The sequence below is a fragment of the Parambassis ranga genome, chromosome 22, assembly GCF_900634625.1.
Source record: "Parambassis ranga chromosome 22, fParRan2.1, whole genome shotgun sequence".
In the NCBI taxonomy this organism is placed as follows: domain Eukaryota; kingdom Metazoa; phylum Chordata; class Actinopteri; family Ambassidae; genus Parambassis; species Parambassis ranga.
In genome coordinates, this window is record NC_041042.1 from 4392737 (window position 1) to 4409254 (window position 16518).

General features: G+C 40.4%; 3 protein-coding genes across 3 annotated transcripts in view; 1 reads left to right on the forward strand and 2 right to left on the reverse strand.

Annotated features, from left to right (window-relative positions):
- Positions 1-654: 654 nt before the first annotated feature.
- Positions 655-2323, reverse strand: iqcc (IQ motif containing C). Its single transcript, XM_028396147.1, has 5 exons — positions 2226-2323; positions 1897-2040; positions 1525-1819; positions 1258-1382; positions 655-739 (listed from the first exon to the last, which is right to left on the reverse strand). The coding sequence occupies exons 1-5, from the start codon at positions 2265-2267 to the stop codon at positions 704-706; spliced, it is 642 nt and encodes a 213-aa protein (XP_028251948.1). The 5' UTR covers positions 2268-2323; the 3' UTR covers positions 655-703.
- Positions 2324-2553: 230 nt separating this feature from the next.
- fancm (FA complementation group M) overlaps positions 2554-16518 on the forward strand; it is a 29147-nt gene continuing 15182 nt past the window's right edge. Inside the window, exons 1-4 of the mRNA XM_028396215.1 lie at positions 2554-3312; positions 3405-3577; positions 3722-3799; positions 3876-4034. Of these exons, the coding sequence (XP_028252016.1) occupies positions 2625-3312; positions 3405-3577; positions 3722-3799; positions 3876-4034 (1098 nt within the window). The 5' untranslated portion in view covers positions 2554-2624. The remainder of the gene's footprint in view (positions 3313-3404; positions 3578-3721; positions 3800-3875; positions 4035-16518) is intronic.
- Positions 6096-14528, reverse strand: soul3 (heme-binding protein soul3). Its single transcript, XM_028396220.1, has 5 exons — positions 13933-14528; positions 8584-8678; positions 7811-7952; positions 7525-7708; positions 6096-7441 (listed from the first exon to the last, which is right to left on the reverse strand). Exons 1-5 carry the CDS (start codon positions 14180-14182, stop codon positions 7270-7272), a joined length of 843 nt encoding a protein of 280 aa, XP_028252021.1. The 5' UTR covers positions 14183-14528; the 3' UTR covers positions 6096-7269.

Below are 16518 nucleotides of genomic sequence, written 5' to 3' on the forward strand. Positions count from 1 at the left end.
GAGAATGGGTGGGTCTGTGTGTTGTTAGCTGAATCAATAAGATAACCTCTACAACCATTTGTATTTTACAAAAAAAAATACATCATGTAAATAGCATGAAACAGGTGGTGGTGGAGTTGTTGCTAAAAACAACACAAATCTCTTCTTTTTGTAGGTGCTCTTAAATGATATCAATTTAGCAGTTTTGTTAATTTAAAGCTTTCAAGCTTTCATTTATTTGCCAGAGATAGGTGGAAACGGACAAGGGATGACATACAGACTGGAATCTGCTCTGCTGCTGCAGGGACGGCATCCCCGGTTTATGGGTCACTCGCTCAACCAGGTGAGCTACTCAGACAACAGCAGCTTAATGGGACACTGTTGTGAATATTTGTAAGATGAACTTCTCATGTGATGAGTGACAGATCATCCATTGTTTGTTTTAAAAAGGAAATTCGAGCACAGAATTGTTTGAGGCTTCCACTCACTTCCTGCACCTTAACCTAACCCAATTAACGACATAAGAGCAACCAGCAAGTAAACAAACGATGTAGAAAAATAGAGTTTATTTCCTTTTTTTTTTTTAAACAAAAACATATAATTTACTTGTTTCTTAACTTCATATAATCCACCAAAGACATAATAAATAAAGTTCTGTATAAAATTCTGGAAAATCAGCTGACTGAGCAGGACCGGTTCATACTACATGTCAGGATGTGAATCATCAGGATACACTCAGTCTGTCCTTCAGAGACAAGTACTGCAGAGAAGGAGAAGAGAAAGACAAAAAAAAATATTGAAAGAGCATTTTTTTGTTGCAAAGCTAAATCAAATGTTTGGGTTAGAACATTCTCAGTGCTACACAGGGCATTAATACAAGATGCTACATTCAAGAAATCCTTATTTTATCCTTCTTTCTTGTTAATTGAGGATTCCTTTGTAAATCCAACTCCAGGGTCTACAGGGAGACCTATGAATATTTACATTTTTTTTATCTAACATATGAATATATTACATGCATTATAATGCCTTATAGCATTATTTACAATACAATCTAGCCAATATAATGTCATGATTTCTTTTTCTTACAACAAACACAAAAGTGGGTTCAGTGGATTGTGACACGTCAGATACTTTCTCTGGAATCTGGATACTGAAAAGCCTCAAATGTTGAGTCATAATAAATTTTGTCTTGCAGCAGAAACCGTTTTATTCCAGCAGGAGGTTGTCACTGCTGAATAAATGCAAGGAAGCACTATATTTTTACCCCTGTATTACCTTTTTCCTGCTGTCAATGGCTTGCTGGAGCCAGACGAGCTCCATGGTGAGGGTGTTTCTATGGAGACGAAGGGCCTCTGGGGTACGGGGCACCTCCTGAGCCAAGCAGTGCTGCTGAGGAGGTCCTGACGGAGGGATTACAAATTTAAGAAGTGCCCTCATCTCCTAGGTTTCAACATGCTTAGACAAAACCTCTGTGCAGTAAATGAGGACTGACAGTCATATATGATACTGCCACATCAAAAATAAGCTTCTGGTTCATGTTACCTTTGTATGAGGGGTCGTAATTCATGTCTAACTCCAAACTGCTCCAGATGGAGGACCTCTCGAGGCTCTCCATCACCTCTCCATCTTTATTCTCCACAGTCCTCTGTCCCTGCTCCTCGGAGCTACTGGGTAAACAGACATGTGCCTCGTCTCTCTCTGCCTCTGTCTTCTCCAGCAGGACACAGTGATCTCTCTCCTCTGGTAAGGGCGCAGGGCTCTGGGATCTGGCACTGACACATGCTCCTGCGTCTGAGGGCTTGCTAGCAGAGGTGCAGGATAGTACATATGGTCCGCCCTATCAGGGACATGAGAAAGGTATAGTTAAAAGTCGATTAAGACACACTGTCATCATGGCGGCGGATGTAAACTTACAGCGTCAGTGAAGTGGGGGAAAGAGATGACCGTCCCCGTCCACTTTAACTGGGTCAACCCCCCATCAATCTCTTTCACAATCTTTTCGAAGTCTTCTTGTGCACTGCGGACCTCTTTCCTCACTAAGTATCCGCGTATGCATGCCTAGAGAAGAGAAGCGAGTTACTATAGTAACAGTATCGGGTAGCTAAGTCTATGCTAACTCTAAGCAAGATTATTAGCTTTTTTAGCAAACAAGCTAAACAACCTGTTAGCCTTTTAGCTTAAAACAACACGCAGCACATTATTGTAGGTATAAAGACACAAAGTGTTGATTGTCTATGTATTACCTGAAACTGTGTAATTGTCTTCTCCCATTTGTCTCTGTCCATTGCTATGGTAACATGACAGCGACAGCGCAGAGAGGCGAGCGGGATTTACTTCGAACTTTTGATTTACTTCCGGGGTCAAACAAACAAAATAAGAGTATATATTCGCGAAATTGTACATTGTACATACTTTTTTGAGTTTTCAGTGTAATACAACACAAATATATGACATTTTGTAACGTGTAACAGCATATTTAAACGCATTCAAGTAAATTAAACCGTTTTTGGAGTTAATGCAGGGTTATATTTTGAAAAACTCCCGGGCGGAAGTGATTCTGTGTTTGTGTTGAGGAACAGTCTGCAATGTTGCTACACGACACATGGCTCTTTTCATAAAGTTTGTCGCTACGACAAGAGAAAATGAACTGCGGTTCAAATCAGAGGACTTTGTTCCAGACTTGGGGTGCCTCCGTTTCCCAAAATAAGGATGTTCAACCCAAGAAATGCAGCAACAAAGCCGCTGGACGGCGCACAACAACCCCAAAAGGCTCTGCTCAGGTAGCTACAGCACTTCCTGCTCGAAATCCTCTATGGACAGAGTTTGGTCAAGGGTCCACACATGGTACTGAGAAACCAGAGGGGACAGAGGAGCCCACACCTGAAAATGACTACGACGACGATGACCTGATGATGGTCGCTGTTTATGAAGCTGAAAAGAGCCTTCAGATAGATAACTTTGAAGATGACAACACAGTGAGAGCAGGTGATGTTTGGCCATGTCTTGTCCCATCAGGTGGGCGGTCATATCCAGACTTCCCAGGCTTTGATAGCTCTTCAGCTAAGGTATGGATCTACCCCACCAATTACCCTATAAGGGAGTACCAGCTGAAGATATCAGAGGCTGCCTTGTTTCAGAACACACTGGTGTGTCTTCCCACTGGTTTGGGGAAAACCTTTATAGCTTCTGTTGTGATGTACAACTTCTACCGCTGGTATCCATCAGGGAAGATTGTGTTCATGGCTCCCACCAAACCTCTAGTGGCCCAGCAGATTGAGGCCTGTTATAAAGTGATGGGGATCCCACAGGCACACATGGCAGAGCTGACAGGTAAACAAAAAGCCTTGATAATATAACAAAACACTCATTTTTAATTACTTATTTTCAGCAATCAATAACAAGCCTGAACCACCCATTTACAGGTAGCACAGCAGCAAAGCAGAGGCAAGAGGTATGGAGGTCCAAACGTGTCTTCTTCCTCACACCTCAGGTCATGGTGAACGATCTGTCCAGAGACACCTGCCCGGCTCAGCAGGTCAAGTGTGTGGTGATCGATGAAGCTCACAAGGCACTGGGCAACCATGCCTACTGTCAGGTGCAGAAACGTTTCACAGACTGTCAACAGGTTGAAAATCACTTTAATTTGTGCCTGAGTGAAGCAAAAAAAATCAAAGGAATTAATCACATAACACTGCTCTGATGGCAAGAGGAAGACTAACACTTGTTGTTCCTAACATAGGTGATCAGACAGCTCGGCAGTCAGACACAACAGTTCCGCATTCTGGCCCTCAGTGCAACTCCAGGTGGAGATACTAAGGTGAGCCTGATACATATAGGTCTGAAAAACGTCTGTGACCTAAAAAAAAACTAATTATTTTCCAATCTCTCTGCAGTCAGTGCAGTCTGTCATTTCTAATTTGCTCATCTCCCACGTTGAGCTGCGTTCAGAGGAGAGCCCAGACATCCAGGCTCATTCTCACCAGCGCAGTGTGGAGAAGGTGGTGGTTCCTCTAGGCGAGGCCCTTTCAGCTTACCAGACACGCTACCTGCAGGTAGGCACCTCTTATGATTCTGTTTACATACCCCATTTTTACAGTTTAAATACTAAAACAATTAAAAAAAATAAATAGTAACATACCTTCATACTTCTGATTTAGGATAATGCAGCTATACAAAAAAAAGTCTCATCTTAGTTCCATCATTTAGTTGGAACTATTTTTCCGGTGCTTTGCTGCCATCTTGTGGCCACCCTTGGCTCTGCTGTGGCGCCTCTCAGCATCACATGTCTTTCTCCCGGCTGTGTGTGGTTCTTTCTGGGTCAGTTAATCTTAAATTGACGGATTTGTCTTGAAAGCAACATCCTGTCGCATGTGGGGGTCTAGCCTTTAGTCCCGGTTCTGGATTATTAACGGACCCTACCTTCTTTCTCATGTCTGCGGGTACTGTACTGTAAATGTGCAGCTGCACTTCATTTGTGTCAGTTGGACAGCTGGAATGTGACACCTGCATTTGAAAGTGTAGACTTAGCTTCATTAGGTCTTAGTCTTGTTGTGTTTTTTTTTTTTTTATGAGACTAGCGGGATTGTTTGTAATAAAAGGCAGAGTTCTTTAATTTTGTCCTCACAGATGTGTGTGTCTGTGTGTGCAACTGTAACCATTCTGATGTCAAATAGAGGTAGCAAATGATCATTACTGTAGTCACACACTCGGAGTTACACAGTTGGTGAGCAAATCAGAAAAATGAAGCAGTCATGCATGCAGGTATTTTGTGTACACTTTCATTTTATTAGATTTGTCCAAGTGACGGCTTCCTCTATTCTTGTGCTTCCAGACTGTGGTTTTTTTTATTGACGTTTCATGGACTGTGCGCGAACACCTATCTAGGCCACCATGTACAAGCAAGATGTCCGTCATAAAGCTTACACTCTGTGTTGTGGTGTAATGGAAACTGATGGTGCGGTTTGCGGCTTATCGTTGACTGGCAGCCCTGATGTGTAAAACAAAATTAAAAAGCGTCCCTAAGGCACTGTATGTACAGTAAGCTAGACTCTAATATGCTGTGGTGTGTCCCTCTTTTGAGAGGTCATGTTACCAGTAATTCAGCACCACGGAGCCCTTTTTGAGATAGATTATACTATACATTTCAGTGTTAAGTAGGGTGTGACACCTTTTGGTTTGTCGCATTTGATCCCATAAAAAAGGAGGGGAAACCTTCAGGGGTTTTTTGGAGTAACCACACTTTGTACACACACAGATAACACAGCGTGATACACTTGTTTTGCCTCTGCTGTCCTGAAGCTCAAATGTTTTTCCTCAAACAAACTCGAGCAGCTGCTCTGCATAAACGCTGGCGTTGGGTGGGGCATTTAACATTTCGCTCCATGCCTTAATAAGCAAATGTCTACTATCGTTCACAGAAGTGTGTCGAGCTTGTGTGTCATCTATCCTATCTGAACCCAGTAAGATCTCATCACAGTAGATTTCAAAAGACAGGAGACAAGCACGTTTTTATTGAACAAAGAAAATCCACAGTAGCTCTTGTTGTTGCACAGTTTTTCACAGTACACCACACTTTTGTAAAACACTAAAAAAAAAAAAAGCAAAAAGAAAGGAAAAAATCCACACATGTTCCCATATAACCAAGCTCTTAAAGGGAAAAACACCCTACTGCACATGTATCATGGCTTTGCAAGTGTGTTACAGCTGTCATAGAATTATCAATTCAATGCTACAATCATTTAATGCAAAATAAATTCTTTGGATTTGGTGTCAACTGTAGTGCTTGAGACAGGGAAACCTTCCCAACCCAATGCTAGCTTTCTCCATAATACATTTATTTGACATTATTTTGTGGCTATAGTGAAATGAAGCCAGCTTTCTCCCAAATTCCAACCTAATCTTTTTCATATATATATACCCCCTTTTCTCCAACACAAACCTTGGTTTAAAGGCGGTAATAAACACTCCTGTCCTGCTAAGAATCCTCACACAGTGATGATTTGACTTCCAGTTTTAGTTCACTGGCACCCAAACAGTAAATACATTTCCAGAGCAGAAATAACCTGACGTTACTGTTAAAATATTGTTGCTTTGCATTGGTATGTGTAATGTTCGAAAGTAAAAGAATAAACATATATATATTTATATATATATTTCTCTGTCTTCATAGACAATAGATTTATTTGTGACATGAAAAATAGTTCGAACTAAAACAGAATTTAGCGTTCCTCTATTTTTTTATATAATCACAGAGAAGATCTTCTCTGTGCTCTACCCAGCAGCAGTAGTATTTACAATACATTAATGAATGCTTCCTAATTTTGACACAGAGTAGCGAGTAAAAAGCATTGACAAAGGTACGTAGGTAACTACTCCTGTGTGGTAACGACACAATATGAGACACGAGGAATGCAAGACTTTGCACTATTTCTGAAGAGCAAAGGTTGTATATAATCTATAGTATGATTGTCATTCAGCAGTGTCACCTATTGTGTGGAGCTTATTTATGGTTTAAGCCACTAGTTCTGGTCTGGAGGTTGTGTCTGAGGCTGTGATGCATGCTGCAGGTCTGCTTCCTAATCCCCAATACCAACAGCTGAACACTCCTTCAGATTGGGTCAGGTCAGTGGCCCAGGAACTGTCTTGTTGATTTTTTTTTTTTTTTTTTTGGCTATCTATATTGCACTTATTTTTTTAAAAACAAAATATATAGTGTGACTGGCATCACATAAACATGTAACCTGTTGTGTGTGTGTGTGTGTATATATAAAAGAAAAAAAAAAAGAAATGGTAGATAAACGGTGCCGGTAAATAACGGCGTCCTCCACATCGTGTGCAACAGAACAGGAGCACAGTAAGGCTGCGTGTCCACTGGGAGCCTGTTTCCTTTGCTGATAGACAGTCGGTCACATGTTTCTGACACCACTCAGTGGTCACCATGTTCACAGAGCACTAAGCGTCAAAACTATTTCCGCTTTTAACAAGAGGGCACTATGCTTAGGAGCTGAAAGCTTCCCCTTAACATCTGGGTTGTGTTCATGAGACTATGGCAGTGGTTAAGTCCAGTTCTTTTGGGTCAAATCTGTCTTAAATAGAAATGCGGCTTAATTGATGGCTCCTTGTTTTTAAGAAAAAAATCTAAACCCAATGGAGTGTGCTAGGCTGGTGGTCAGTTCAGGTAGAGGTGGTGACAAAAGACGATGTTGCACCTGAGGCTGTGGCTGAGCTGGGGCAGTGTTTGGGAGTCTTTAGGCTCAAGGATCACACAAGTAGGATGCTGCTGTCCCCTCAGTGTCGCTCTAGGAACCAGATCTCATTCTGGCGGTTGCTGTGAGCAGGGTTGGTGTAGCCGGCCACAATGAAAGAGTCGTTGACACACTCGCCTGGCGAGTCTAGCAGCTCAGCCATGGCATTGATCTGATCAATGATGGTCACTTCATTGGTAGGACCTGTAAAGGGCCTGAAAGTGGAAGGAAGCAGCGTGTAAGTACGAGGTGACAAAAAAAAAAGTGAGGTCATCAAGAACAACTGGTGTAGACTCACCTTGTGTATACAATGGCGGCAGGCCAGATCTCAACAACAATGTCAGTGTCAGAAGGATGAGGAGGCTGGGCCTGATGTTCCTCCGGAAGGTAGTACGCCACAGTGACGTCATTAGAGAGCACAGAATGGTTCTCGTCTGTGCGAATCACTGTCACGATGGGCAGCGTCATACCCAGGTAGTCTCCTAGATGAAAGAAATGGAACTAAAATGAACTAAAGGACGAAGCAAAGATTCTAAAAGCCTGAGTATTATACGTGTTAAATGATCTTTTGCTGTTACACTCACCTAAAGAGTTCTGCTGGCAGATGTATCTCATTATCCTCATAAAACCATAGCAGATGCTCTGTTCATAAGTGTCCTCACGCATCGTTATACAAGCCCAGTGGCCCTTTTCATAGTGGCGTTTTTCATATAGCAGCTCCCCACACTGCAAAGATATATAACAAAATATCAACAAACTATATGAAAATGTGTCCCATGTACGCTAGAAATGAATGTATTTTCAGATAAAATGCTAGCCATGGAACTTTAAAGGCCTTTTAAATCACTGTATTGAGCTTGGAGTGCTCTTGTTTGTATTTCTACAGCTTTAGGCTATGTTACAAGCAAGTTGTGCGTGCATATGCATCTCTATCACTGAGACCACTTAAACCTGCTCTAAGAATAGGGCGCCATGATTGTCCTTTGTTAAACCGCAGTCTCCAGCCAAGCTTTAATGAACTAATTAACTCAAGTTAAACCAATTAACCTTCTTTATTTATACGGTCCTCTAAGGGGTTTTAACAGCTTATTGTATTGGGTGGCACGATCATCTTGTTGGAAATAAATAGCTGACCCATACTTGCACAGTATGACACCGTGACCGTAAAAAGACAATGATGTAGTCGGCGTTCTGAAGTCGACGTCTTAAGAAGATGAGCTTGTTCTTGTTGAGAGGCCTGATTTATCGGGTGTTACTTTATGTGTAATCCAAAGCTGTTTGCACATGTGTGCTCTGTGTGACTCACTGTAACAAGAACAATCAAATAAAAAGCAGGCTATTCCCCACTGCTGAATACCTTCTCCTTGCGTGTGAGGAGGGTAAAAGGGATGTGTTCTCTGTGACTGCGTCCGTGGTTGTTGCTGGTTAGCTGTTGAATGGGTTCTGCCATATCTGTCAAGCAGACATACAAACAATACTTAGCGTGTTTACACAATGGTCAAAAAAAAATAGTAGCACGTGTTGACAGGAATGAAAACATTTCACTAAAATGCCATATTTGTGTTTAAAAACCAGACAGCATAAACACTCAGTGTTGCCTGCATAAGTCACAAAATTGGAAATGGATTTCACATTATGCGAGACATTCTACATATATAGTATCAGTATGAAATGTTCTGACTTCCTGTTTGCTAGCTGTGTTGGTAATTTGAATGAGTGAGAAAATGCTGCCAGTTGGGCAGAGCTGCAGTGCCAGCATGTTTGCAGACAGTAATGTTTACCAGAGCTGATGGAGAGAACATTCACTAAAGCTGCCCAAGGCCAGGTATAGACTGGTATTAACAGGGGGGGTGGGGGGTGAGACGACAGCATTAGCTGGTGATTGTGAAACACTGCAGCATTACATTTTACAAACACATTTGACAGTATTTTAGTTACCAAAGTTTCAGTTATATCATCTTATCGAGTAGAAGCAATATTGTACAATCCTAGTATTTATACATCATACATTATTTATACATCATTTTTTTTACAAGCCACAGAGAGTGAACCCGATTCAGCCACATTTTGTCGGTCAATACCGTGGAGGACAACTAGGTCACAGGGATCTGTGGTATTTAGGTGATCAATCATTTGACATCAAACAAATGAGCTGGTGTGTGTGTAAGATAGTGAGAATGAAACTCATTTATTAAGACGTTTAAAAGTGGCACTGTATTTTACTTGACAGTAAAATATTCAAGTCATATGAGCCTCGAGCAGAAGGAACACAGCCTATATCGTCGTACCTGTTGCCTCAAGCTGCAGGCACGTACTGCATGCACGCACATCAAACTCATCATTTTCTATGGCAGCACCTCTAGAGCCGCTCAGTGTTGACCCAGAACAGGCAACTCACATGTGTGCCTGTATTTGCACCTGAGCTTTTCTAATCAATACAGAGCCATAGACACGACCTACTTTTATCCCTGTTTTTTTTTTACTCAATCTGTTCATTTTTACATTTTTTTGCTTGCATTTTCTGCAGAAGAGGAAGAGCAGTAGTAGACACGGACTATGCTCAAGATATGAACAGGCTAGGTTGCTGTATAAAATGGTGTCAGCGTATCAGTCGATGTACGCAAATATGTTGATTCTGTAATAAAAACTGCACTGCGAGCAGCCATCACCTGTCGTCACACGTTCCATAAAGTGGCTCTGTACATTATGCTGTCTGTCAGTTGAATGGATACAATGGGACAGTGCCAGGTGTGAGGATTTTTTTTTTCATCATAGACCATAAACAGACATTGAGCCTATAATTTTGACAGTTGAAGTCATGTCAGCCAACAAAACCGGTGTGTACTGATGACAGCATGCAAATGCCAACTTTTATCAGACGGGTTTCAGACACTGAAATGAAAAATGTCTTCTGTGTCATGGCCAATCAGAGCGGATCAACATGCAGCTATTATATATTCGACAATGTGAATGGTGTGCATAATTTGTGGGGTTTTGTTGCTAAGGGAAGATACAGATAGCTAATTTGGAGTTCACTCATTAGGTTACACGCGAAGTGGGTTAACCGTAACTGGAAAGCACTTTTAGCCTAAAAAAAATTTGGAATAATGAACTCAAAGTCTTATTTACAAGCCAGGATCCTCTCCTGGATCCACATCAGTTCATAATATCTGTTCCTGTGATCTCTTTTTATTCTACAAGGAGTCATTGTGAATATTTCTTGCATATCATCTTTGCCACAGCATAAAAAACTAATTCTATAAAAGCTGTCGAAATTACCGTAAATGTGGAAAAAGACAATTAAATTGTTGCAGACCACTCCCACCTAAGACTAACACCACCCCATCCTAATTAGAGCAAAACAGTTCTGTAGCCAAGGCCTTTGTGCTTATTTACAGTACTGTAGTGAGGCCACAACTTCAGTACCAGTAGAGGCAAGGTAGCTAATCCCCTCTGAATCAGAAAGCCCCAGCAAGTGATTTCATTTAAGTCCTCAATTAGTGCTGTGGTCTGAGGGCACAGGGAGGACAATGTGCCAGTAGCTGGATTCCCAGTAGGCTCCTGCTGAGACAATGAATTGCCTCAGTGGGTGGTTTCTATACCAGGATAATGCAGGATCCCCAGAATAATACAGTAAAACAAAATACCTACACATACAATTATGTTGATGTATATTTACCGTACAAAAAAAAATCACATTTTCTGAAGTTTCAGGACTCAACAATTAGATGGAAAATTGCTTTAGGGCTGTCACTAATGATTATTTTGGCAGTTGACTAGTCAAACGATTATTTTTATTGCATCTTAGTGCTTACATGACTTTGAGTTGCTGTGCCTATTAACTCATGTCATAATATCCTATAGTAAATTAAAATAAAACCCATGAAAAATAACTTGTATAAACAACTTGTGTATTTATTCCACATGAAATGTATATCCAGTATAAAGAAAAAAAAAACCTCATACTTTTGCTCCATCAGTTTGGTGAAATGACTCCTGCAAGGTAAATGGTAGCCTGGATGCAGTGTGTTTACCATTTCTTTGACAAACATGTTCAAGATGCTTTCAGTTAGTACACTAGTCATTTCGGGGGGTTTTGAACGAACCCATCCACTCGTCTTTGCGTGGGGCTGTGTTGCAAAACAGAGAAAAAAAGAAGAACAAAATTAGACAGTGACATATTTTTGCAATATGTATGCTATACCCTACACTAAAGTTTTTTCTACCCTCAGTAAATAAATAATCGTTAATATGGGCTTATAAAAAAAACACCTGCATTGTCGAGAATCCCCAAAATTACTGCGTTCTCGTCAGTTGTTTTGTCTGTGAGAGAACAACTGCATGCATGCTCTTTGTGACTTCTATATCAGCGTAAACTTATTAAAACCTTAGCTTACCTGTGTGGATAAGGAGGAGGAGTTGACGCAGCTCCCGGGTGTTTACGTTTAAGGTGTTCGTGCATTGCCGTTGTGCCGCCATGAAATGTCAGCTCTGATTTGCACAGTCTACATGCCGCTGTCTTCCTTTGTGTATTCTGAAGGAAATGTTCTTTTGAATGTTGTCTCGTTGACAATAAAAATCTCCCGTCGATGATTTATTAAATTTTAATAGTCGACGTCGTCGTCTAATCGCTGCAGCTCTACTTTGGTTAAACCATCAGTGACTTCCGACATATTAAACCAGCGATGGGTGGGTCACATGTCATAGATCTATTAGGAGGACACAAGCCTAACAGGAGACCCTAGCCTATACAATACACAATCCAAATGAATAAGAAGGCTTTGAGTCTGTTTAATACTACAAAGTTACATAACTGGAGCATTCGTTTTACTGTGAATGATGAATTAAAATGTTGATGATGTCAAAGGGTCCATTGTTCATGTCTGTGTAATCAAGATCTGTGATTAGCAGTGACTTAGAGGGTTGCAGAGTTCAAGATTATTCAAGATTGTCTCAGGTTAAGTAAAGCATCTTGTTTAACATAGTGAAATATAACTTCTGAAGCAACAAGTTACTGGTCAACAATTTTCCAGAGAAGATAATGATACTGTAATGGAAGTTACTGAAATACCTCCTCCCTGCTTTATGTGCTTACAAACATTTCTATTAGTTAGTGGTTACAAAGTGAAATTCATGACAAAGCCATGTTACATTTAAAATGAAATGAATACTTCAGATGGCAGGCGGAGGGTACAGGCCATTTTGTGTAGTTAGTTTGGCGTGTTGCCTAAGGGGGCCCTCTGTGTGTGCTTAAGTCAGACTCTGACACTGGACTGGTCAACTGGAATAGTTCAGGGGTCACAAAAGGGTTCAACCTTGAACAATTCTGAACACATTCTACACAGATCTTGTAGACACACATACACACACAATACATTATAACTCACAAAGCATACATGTTAAAAAAAAAAAAAAAAAAAGTGCACTGCCTTTTTATGTAATTTTACACACACATACGTTAATGGCAATTAAAGTGTACATTTGATTTAATATTACTTTTAAACTTCAGTAACCTTATTGTTATTTCGACAGGATGCGGTGTTAAGTAAACAAAAACTCATCTTGTTTATTAAAGTACAGCTAACAGGGCTAATGCTTCCATCTAATTTATTACTATTGCAACAACTCATCATCAGTAGGGTAAAAACCAACCCTTCTCACTGGTTAGTTTTGCTTTCCCCAGCAAAACAAAGCAGCTCTTCCTCTGACGCAACTGTAAACAATGCGTTTACTGTGTTGACTTGGCTTTTTTTTTCCCCCTTAATGTCGAGCATGAACTATCCAACCATTCAAATGAAAACCGAATGATGAATTATGCATATTTCCTTAAAACAAATGCCCCAGGAGATGCCAAAAAAATGTGCTTTTATACAAAAATCCTACATGTCTGTTTTTTGTTTTGTTTGCACTGTCCTATTAGAATAATATGTGCCAGAAGTAGATACTAGTTTAATATACCACATAACCCCAATATTTGTGGACTGGATGTGAGTAAAACCTGTACCTCATTAAAATGTTAGCTTCCATAAACATTCAGGGTTTATTCTAACCCACTACACTTGTTGCGCTCTCGCTTTTTGTGCAAATGAGACTTTACTAATAGTTTCCACTCAGAAGGCCTCATGCACAGCTGCAGCCAACGAACAACTGAAGTGGGCCAAAGAAAAAAAAAGATCTAATGTTGTCATAGATCTTTTAGATCTATAGAATTAATAAACTTCACATAAGAGGCTTAAATATAGTTATATACACTTTAAGCATAGCAGTGTTTTTATTTTTATTTTGCATACATAAAGTTGCTGAAATAACAGATTCTTAACTCTCGCCTCAGCAGAAATCCCTCCAGGGATCACAGAGGTCCCATGAAAACACTGTAAAGAAGGAGCTGTACTCATTTTTCTCTGAGCTATGCAAAGTTAAACTGTACGTGCTTGCTGGAAGGGAAGGGGAATATCCAGGCCGGGACTGTTGTGTCTACGTGCCGCACTGTGAACTAGGTCAATGTAGGCTACATGGTGGTAAAAAGTTTAGTACTTTAAATGAAGTCAGGCGAAATTGTTTAAGATTTTTTAAGATTTACTTCTCCTAAAATAAAAAAAATGTGTTTATTCTAAAAAGAAGGGCCGGTACAAAGATAAAGCCAACAGTCATTTGATTCTAAATAATCAAACTTTCCATTTATAATGATCTGAATTTACGTGTTTACCTTGTGGAACGTCCACTTGGTGTCCTCTCGCCACATCCTGCCAGTAATGAAGCAGTCGGTCTGATCCTTCGTCTTCTTCCATGGTCTCTCCTTCTTCTTCCAGGCTGCCGTTGCCTGAATCTGATAGCCTGTCCTCGGAGAAGGACTCCAGGTCTTCTAACGTGATCATCCCGTGTCGGTCCGGGTCGCTACCCCCGCCACCACCGCCGCCGCCGCCGCCGCCACTCATCTGGCACCCGCCTCGGTCCATTTCTCTTCGTTAGAAAAACGCAAATCGAAAAAAAAAACAAAAGTCTAAAATCTTTTTTGTTGTTGTTTATGAATCTGTGACGCTCCGTTACAAATCGTCAGTGTTTTTCCTTCTGGACCGCGGTGCTCGGTTTATCCAGATTAGGAGAGCCGTGACTCTCTGGTGAAAGCAAAACAGCCGCTGCTACGCGTTACCCGACTCATTTAGCCATGTTTGTGTTCGGTGTGTTACAGCTGACATAAAGAGCCATATTATTTGCAGGGCGCGCTTTAAATTCGTCGAAAACACAGTAAAGTTGTGACGGCGGCCACTTCTCTCCCGTGCGGAGCAGCAGGACGCCTGACTTGCCGTAGCCGGAGGTGAATGCGGTGTTTATAGAGATGAGGGCGGAGCGCCACACCACGTGACTCTGCTGGCTCCCGCAGCCCCCCCCCCTCTCCTTCTCGCGATACCGAGCTCATAAATACGAGAGACCCGCGCCCGCTCTGACCCAGTCATAGATGTAAACAATAACAAAACACACCAAGGCTCCTGAACAGCATGGTCTTTCACTGTATTTGGCTCCAGTGTGTGAACACAGGGGCCTATAGCAAAATATATAGCCTATTAAATAAACACTATACAGAACCTGTAAGTGTTTTTATTGTATATTAGCCTATTGGATTATATTTACAGATGTGTTAACGTCCAAGCAGCATTTAAATACTGTAGCTGAGAGCAGATTTATTCTAGTAATAGAATATCTATGATTAATAACATAGACTATATTTTATATTTTTTTTTATAGGTTTTAAAACCCTAATAAACTGAAGCTGTAACTACGACTGTCAATTAAATATGTTAGAGTAATACAATTATAATACTAAATACTAAAAAAAAAATCTAAAAGTCTGATCACAATATAAAAATGTAATTACAAGCCTTTATTACTGACAAATAATAATTGATTTTCCAAAAAAGGATAATTCCCACAGTAATTCTGGTTTTATTTTTCTTCATTTGATAGTAATTAATTATTTGGTTCAACACACATGATCATGATTATGTATTATTGCAATATCAGTGTAGTAAAATAATCAATTGTTAGTGAAAGTTAAAAAAAAAAAGTGGGCACTATTTTGATTTATTTATTTTGTAAAATTTTACATTCCATAAAAGTTTTTATTTTTAACATTTTAAATCATTACATATAAAAATGTACATACATTTATAATGGTATATAATTGAATGTTAACACATATGTTATTATGATTCAGTAGGCTAACAAACAATAAAAAACAACTACAGGCCTTGTTTTGTGTTTAATCAATATGTTTCTAAATGATGGACATGATTGTTTGCATCCAGGTGCTAGAGAAGGATGCCATGACAACAGTGGTGGAGAGCAGAAAGGGCATGAGTCAAATGAGTTTGTGTATCTTTGCACACATGTGTCTGCCTGTCACGACTGCATGCGTAGGTTTGATAGAAATATTCCTCAACAGTTAAAAAAGAGGGATGATAATATATATAGAAAATATAAATAATCACGTTTGTTACATTGTTATATTTTGTTATTTCATTAAAGAGTAGTTTAATATGGGTGATGATTAAAAATCTCAATCCCAGTCAGAGGATTACAAATAAACTTGAACTTTTGCACTAGGGGACAGACTGGGAAGGATTTCCTCTGATCTGCAACAGCCAGCCACCATGTTGCACCCTTCCACACGCACGTACAGAGGACATTATATAATCAGCTATAGTCCGCATGGGAGAGCCTGTGCGTAAATACAGATGGACACGCTGACTGTACTCTACAAGGAAGAGGATTTAATATAGGCTCAGTGCTCTCAGTGGTTGCATCTATACACCCACATCACCACTTTGCTCTCAGTGCAGTTCATTGTGTAGTTTAATTCACAACAGCTCCCTTGCAGCAGTCTCATCTGCTATCACATGATTAACCATAATGGAATTTCCACTCTTCATTTAGGCAGAGTAACTGGGTCTCCTCTCCTTATAGCCTAATTATTTCCTCCCTTCATTGATTCGAGGGCAAGCTTCACCGTGCAGACACACGCACACATTTGTCTTCCCCATTGTTGACATGCGAGTGTTGAGCTTAGTGTAGGTTCTGTTATTAATAGCTGTCTACAGACAGGCTTTTTCGCTGATTCCTCACGTCACTTAGTACCATGCCCCTCAGCCAATGGGCTTCTTGGGTGCACTGAGCATGCTCAGTGAGGTTGTCATGGATAGTGTTGTCATTTCTCCCATGCCTGCTCTCCTCCCCTCACTTCACCTTATGATTTTTTTTTCTTGCTAAAAAAAAAATAATTTCCATTAATAAATCC

Bases quoted from the DNA above. Each gene is read 5' to 3' on its own strand.
- soul3 (XM_028396220.1), bottom strand. From the start codon at position 14,182: ATGGACCGAGGCGGGTGCCAGATGAGTGGCGGCGGCGGCGGCGGCGGT. The intron at 8,679-13,932 runs GTAAACACGTAA...TCTGCTTGACAG, and splicing joins CCAAGTGGACGTTCCACAAG to ATATGGCAGAACCCATTCAA. The intron at 7,953-8,583 runs GTATTCAGCAGT...ATATCTTTGCAG, and splicing joins TCCTCACACGCAAGGAGAAG to TGTGGGGAGCTGCTATATGA.
- iqcc (XM_028396147.1), bottom strand. From the start codon at position 2,267: ATGGACAGAGACAAATGGGAGAAGACAATTACACAGTTTCAG. The intron at 2,041-2,225 runs GTAATACATAGA...TCTCTTCTCTAG, and splicing joins AGACAATTACACAGTTTCAG to GCATGCATACGCGGATACTT. The intron at 740-1,257 runs GTAATACAGGGG...CCTTCTCTGCAG, and splicing joins CCATTGACAGCAGGAAAAAG to TACTTGTCTCTGAAGGACAG.